At 38.9% G+C, this 6,851-nt stretch overlaps 1 protein-coding gene across 1 annotated transcript; it reads left to right on the top strand.

Moving 5' to 3' along the window:
- Positions 1-1,942: 1,942 nt before the first annotated feature.
- On the top strand, positions 1,943-2,989 carry LOC110283941 (vomeronasal type-1 receptor 4-like). The gene has a single exon (XM_021149487.1). The coding sequence runs from the start codon at positions 2,054-2,056 to the stop codon at positions 2,987-2,989; it is 936 nt and encodes a 311-aa protein (XP_021005146.1). The 5' UTR covers positions 1,943-2,053.
- Positions 2,990-6,851: the final 3,862 nt, after the last annotated feature.

The following is a 6,851-nucleotide window of genomic DNA, read 5'->3' as shown; positions in this document are numbered from 1 at the left end:
AGTTCAATCTCTAAAAGCCCCCAAGTGTCCAGGTTTTTTGACTCTGTTGGTCTTCTTGGGGAGTCTTCAATTTTTCCACCAACTCTTCTTTCTAATGTTTGTCTCTCGGTGTTTGCACCTTTTTTCATTGGTTGCAGAGAGTCTCCGAGGAGTTATGCTAGGCTCTTGTCTTCAAGTATAATGAATATAATTAACTGGCAGAGAGTGTTTCTTGTCCACAGGATGGGACTCAAGTTGGGCCAGTCATTCAGTCTCTCCTCCATTTTTGTTCCCAAACATCTTAGAGGCAGGATACATTTTGGGTTGTAGCTTTTTGGTTGTGTTGGTGTCCTTACTCTTCCACCAAGAGTCTTGTCTGGCAAAAGTAAAAGTGGCTTCTTCAAAGTCCATATTTCTCACCACTAGGAGTTTCAGCTAGAGTTCCCTCCATAGACTTCTTGGAGATGGTACCATCCTAGATATCTAGCACATCCTAGAGATTCCCCTGCCTGCCACTGATTTCTGTTCTCTCCCCTCCATCCCTACATGTGATCTCCCTGTCCTGTTCACTTTACCCACCTGGTTCCACCCCTCTTCTACTTCTGATATCTGTTTTATTTCTCCTTCTGAGGGAGAGTAAAACATCCTTCCTTGGACCTTACTTGTTATTGGACTTCTTTGGATCTGTGGTTTGTAGCATGGTAATCCTGTACTTTATGGCTAATATCTACTTATATGTGAGTATACATCATGCATTTCCTTTTGAGTCTACTCCAAGTAGATGGAATTTAAGAAGGTCTAATACATGCTGTGTTTTTAACTTCTTTCTGTAAAATGCTGTATATTCCTTTCATATTTTAATAATATGAATGAATATGCAAAAACCATAAATTATCACAAAGACTGAGGACACAGTTTAAAAGAGTGTCATAATTAGTTCATTATATGCATGGCATGAATATTCATGTCTTGGGGTTTTTTTTGAATATCTAGCCATTTCTTTTTGTTGTTTATTCTACAAAGTCCCCCTCTTTCTTACCAATCATCTTTAAGCAACCATTCAAAAATTATCATTCTGTTTTATTGTGATAGGAGATAAAAAAATTCCACTGGAATTCTCAAGGAAAACTCATCTTAGTGAAGAAGACCTACATCAAGAAATAAGTGATTATATTTGGACTGTAATACATAGGCTGTGGTAGTGGGATTTTAGAATGTTCTATGCCAGATAAAGATAATATTTTAGAGTGAGATACTACCTAAACTTCTCCACATCAAAACATAGAAAAAATTAACAACTCTATTTGGTACAATTCTCTGTCATTAAAGCAATACTTTGCTCTGTGGAGTTATGAGTTGGTGTGTGATTATGAGGATTTAGTTGCATATCTCAATGTAGACCGATGCAGTGTTCTATATAAATGTAATCATAATGTAAATACTCATATTTTCCTGGGTAGTTTTTTGAGGCATTTTGTTTTTGTGAATGGCTTGATGTTTCATTTGCTTTGTTACAGATGACCTTGGTGTGTATCAGCTGATACAATTCATCTCTAATGGCCATGTGAGGACGTCTCTGGTTAGAAACTAGAGCTAGTTTGCACATTGTTATTTTTGTCTTTGCCCTGTTGTTTTGAATCACCTATTTTCATTCTATTGTCATTTGATAAATGTTCACCACACAGCATACAGTTGCTATTGCTCTTTCCCAGTATGATTCATAAACCACAATTCATTCTGGATTGTAGAAGTGAGCACTCCTTCCACTTGGACTCACTAACCATCGTGTTTCACAGGATAGAACCCCATTATTCTTAATGCTAACATTTCGATAAAATGTAGTAGAATTTCTGTCCATAAATATCTACATTTATAGGTTTTAACAATTTCATTGATATTTAATGATTTATGATGATGATAAAATATTTGTCTTGAAACAGAGTTCTGATATGTTGCACTGTGTGACTTGGAAATAGGTAGTACTGTGATTCTTACACATACATGTCCCAACTTAGAAAACTTACTTTAATACATAGTTCACAAATGTGATTATTACCATAATTTAAAGGAAAAAATGTTGAATAACCTAATGGAGTCCAGGAACATGGCAATAGGAATAGGACTCTCACTTCAGAGTATACTTGGTATTCTGGGAAATTTTGCTCTCCTTTTCTACTATCTAACCCTATACCACAAAGAACACACATTAAAGATCAGAGACATGATTCTCATACATGTGCTCACATCTAACTCCTTGATCATTATTTCCAAAGGTTTCCCCCAGATAATGGGAGCTTTTGGGTGGAACCAGTTATTCAATGATGTTGGGTGCAAACTTATTTTATATGTTCAAAGACTTAGCAGGAACATGTCCATTATCACCACTTGTCTCTTGAGTGTCTTCCAGGCAATCACCATCAGCCCCAGAAATTCCCATTGGAAGAAATTTAAAATCAAATCAACAAAGTTTATGGGCTTGCCCATTTCTCTCTTCTGGATCTTGTTTATGTTAGTAAATATGCTTTTCCCTGTGTATACATCTACCAAGAAGAATAGCAAAAACAAGACACAAAAGAGAGATTCTGAATTCTGCCATTCTCTAGGCCGTGACAAAATAGTTGATATACTGTATACAGCATTTTGTGTGTTTCCTGAAGTTGTATTTTCTCTGCTCATTGTATGTTCTAGCACCTTCATGATTGCAATACTTCATGTACACAAAAAGAGGGTTCAACACATCCTCTGTACTCATACTTACCCAAGAAGATCCCCTGAAAACAGAGCCACACAGACCATCTTGATTCTTGTTTGCACCTTTCTAGCATTTTATACACTCTCTTCAATTTTGCAAGGCTATCTTGCTCTTTCACATGATCCCATTTGGTGGGTAATGAATACCACAGCCATCATTTCTATGGGTTTTCCTACTTTAGGGCCATTTGTGATGAGTCGTGATTTCACTGTTTCCAGATTCTGCTTTACTTGGATAAAAAATATAGAGAAAATGTGATATTGTAATAAAACAATAAATTGAAGTTGTTTATTATTATTTTAAAGATGAAGATCACTTGGGTCACTGGTGTCAAAATATCTGCATAATAATAAAATAATATATGGTGAGATCTCATCCATTTATCATTTCACAGCAGAATAGTACTATATTCTCCCTTACATGTCATTACCTGAATGGGTCTACAATACTATGATAATATGGTTGGTTATTTTTGTTGTATTTTTCCCCACTATATTACTTTATTTGGCTCACATTATTTTATTTATTTATTTAATCTTATACTCCGGATTTTATTCTCCTCCCAGTCTACCCTCCAAATGTTCCATATCCCATACATCTTCCCCACCCCCTGTCTCCACAAGGATATCTCACCCCCTAGCCTTCCTACCCCACAAGACCTCTAAATTCCCTGGGGTCTCCAGTCTCTTGAGGGTTAGGTGCATCTTCTTTGACTGAACTCAGACCCGACAGTACTCTGCTGTATATATGTTGGGGGCCCTATACCAACTGGTGTATGCTGCCTGTTTGGTGGTCCAGTGTTTGAGAGATCTTGGGGTTCCAGTTTAATTGAGTCTGATGGTCCTCCTACAGTGTTGCTCTCCTCCTCAGCTTGTTCTGGCTTTTCCCTAATTCAGTCAGAGGGGTCAGCAGCTTCTGTCAATTGGTTGGGTGCAAATATCTGTATTTGAGTCTTTCAGCTGCTTGTTGGGTCTTGCGGAGGGCAGTCATGATAGGTCCCTTTTTGTGAGTGTTTCATAGCCTCAGTAAAAGTGTCAGGCCTTGGGTCTTCCCATTGAGCCAGATCCCACTTGGGTCTGTCCCTGGACCTTCTTTCCTCAGGTTCATCTTCATTTACATCCCTGCAATTCTTTCAGATAAGAACAATTATGAATCAGAGTTTTGACTGTGGAATGGCAACCCCATCCCTCACTTGATGCCCTGTCTTTCTCCTTGAGTTGGGTCTACAAGTTCCCTCTCCTCACTGCAGGACATTTCATTTAAGGTCCCTCCCTTTGAGTCCTGAGAGTCTCCCACCTCCAGGTCTCTGGTACATTTGGACTCACTTTTTTTTGCTGTTGTTCATCAGGGTTATGGCTGGGTTTTTTTCCTCCAGTGGAGGGTATAACAAAAGTATGAAATTGTTAGCAGTATGAAAGCTAACAAATTCAGATAACTGTAACTGCTTTGTTTTTCATGCTTTATGAGTCTAATATTTTGTGTATATATATATATATATACACACACACACACACACACACACTATATATATATATATATATATATATATATATATATATATATATATATACACACACGATTATTGTATTCCACAAGACCTGTGAAAACTGACATAAGATACTATCCCAGCACTGAGGGAAGAGGAATATAGGCATGAATTTTCAATACTACCTGAAATCCTAGTAGCATTGCATAGCTGCAGGTAGAGAGAGATTCATTTTACTGTAACGTTGTGACTATGTGTTAAACTGAGCACACTCATTGCCAGGCAGTACACACAATAGTACTTGGGCAACATAAAGTAAACTTTATGGAATTTAAAAGTACTTGAATGACAGGGCAGATCTGAGAGAATTTTGGAGAATGTTTTACTCTGATCAAGATACAGCATATAAAAATTTTAATTAATTAATAAAAAATATAAAAAGTACCAGTGGAAGTGACTTTATCTGGTGCCCATAGGAGCAAAGCAGAAGTAAAAGTTATATGAAGTTCTAATCTGCATATTCAAACAATCTCTCATTGGCATTAATCTTAGGTAATTTTCTTGAGGCTAAAACAGGCTAGGGAACAATATGTTCAAGAACAGCAGCTGACTGGGACAAATGCAAAATGCAGATACTTACAGTCCACCACTAGACTGAGTCAGGGTCCCTACAGAAGAGTTAGGGGAAGGATAAAAGGAGCTGAAGAGGATGGCAATCCCATAGGAAGAATAACAGTATCAACTAGTCAGGAACCATGTGGTGAATTCCTAGAAACTAAGCTACTAACCGAAGAGCATACATGAGCTGGTCCTTGTCCTACCCCCCCTCCAATTTACACATTTGTAGCAGAGTACTGCCTTGTTTTAGAGGGCAAGAATGCTCCTAATCCTGTAGAAACATGATCCCCAAGAGGCGGGGTGAGGTGGGAGTGTGAGAGTTGTGGATGGGTGGGGTGCACCCTTTTAGAATCGAAGGGGATGGGAAATGTGGGGAAAGATCTCTTGGAGGGGGTACCAGGAAGGGGGCAACATTTGGAATGCAAATAAATAAAAGAATTAAAAGGAAAACAAAACAAACACACAGAAACAAAAAGAATGTAAGGAAGAGATGATTGTTGTCTATAAATATGGTAAATGCAGAAAGCACTGTCAAAAATGAGATAAAGTCCCCACATGTACCATGAGCAGAATAAATATAGAAAAAAAGTAGAAACTTATTTCAGAAAATCATCCTCTCTAGAAGTGTTTATCAATCAATCTATCTATCTATCTATCTATCTATCTATCTATCTATCTATCTATCTATCTATCTATCTATCTATCTTACACTCCAGCCATTGCCCCCTTCTTGTCTCACCACATTTCTTCATCCCATTCCCCCTCCCCCTTTTCTCCAAAATGGTGCTACCCCCCAATATTCCCCTTCCCTGGGGTCTAAAGTGCCTCCAGGATTAGTCACATTTTCTCCCACTGAGGACAGTCCAGCCAGTCCTGTGTTATATATGTGCTGCCAAGGACCAGCCTGTGTATGCTGCCTGATTGGTGACTCCATCTCTGAGATCTCTTAAGGGTCCTGGTTAGTTTAGACTGCTGGTCTTCCTATGGGTCACCGTTTCCTTCAGCTCCTTTATTCCTTCCCCTAATCTTCTTCATATCCCCTATGGAGATAGGGGTACCAGACTTCAGTCCAATGATTGGGTATAATTATTTGCATTGGTCTCATTCAGGTACTGGAAGGGCTCTTAAAGGACAGCCTGTCTGTAAACACATTATGGCATCAGTAATAATGTTAGATTTGGTGACCACCCTCATGAAGATCCCAAGTTGGGCTGGTCAATGGACACCCTTTCCTTCGGTCTCTTCTCCACTTTTGTCTCTGGAGTTGTTTTAAACAGGAAAAATGCAGGGTCAGAAATTTTGACTGTGGTTTGGTAACCCCTGTCACTCTACTTGGGACCCTGTCTATCTACTTGAGGTGGACTCTTCAAGTTCCCTTTTCCTACTGTTGGACATTTTGGCTTAGGTCACCCCCTTTGACTCCTGAGAGTCTCACCTCCAAGGTTTCTGGGAATTTCTAGAGGGTCTCCTGCTTCCCACCCTGAGAAGCTTTATATATCCACTCATTCTCCTGGTCTTCTAGATTTCTCTCCTGTTCTTCCCCCTCAAATAATACCTAGTCCTTCCTCCTCTCCTCTCCCACCCAGGTCCCCCCTCCCTCTGCTTACCATGGTTATTTTGTTTCCCCATCTAAGTGGGATTGAAGAATCCTCACTTGGGCCTTCATGCTTGTTAAACATCTTACGGTCTGTGGGTTGTATCCTGGGTATCCTGAGAATTGTGTACTTTTTGGTTAATATTCACTTACCATACATGTCCTTTTGGAGTCTGAGTTACCTTATTCAGGATGATATTTTCTAGTTCCATCCATTTTCCTGCGAAATTCATGATGTCCTCATTTTTAATAGCTAAATAACTATTCCATTGTGTAAATGAACCATATTTTCTGTATCAATTCTTCAGCTGAGTTGTTTCCAGTTTCTGTCTATTTCAAGTAAGGCTGTAAGGAACATAGTGGAGCATGTGTGCTTGTGGTATGGTGGAGCATCTTTTGGGTATATTCCCAGGAGTGGTATA

This window comes from Mus caroli, chromosome 17 (assembly GCF_900094665.2).
Source record: "Mus caroli chromosome 17, CAROLI_EIJ_v1.1, whole genome shotgun sequence".
Lineage (NCBI taxonomy): Eukaryota > Metazoa > Chordata > Mammalia > Rodentia > Muridae > Mus > Mus caroli.
The sequence above is the reverse complement of the archived record's forward strand: the minus strand, read 5'-3'. Positions and strand labels throughout refer to the sequence as shown.

What these genes read in the sequence shown, in the direction of transcription:
- LOC110283941 (XM_021149487.1), top strand. Translation starts at nt 2,054, where the DNA reads ATGTTGAATAACCTAATGGAGTCCAGGAACATGGCAATAGGAATAGGA.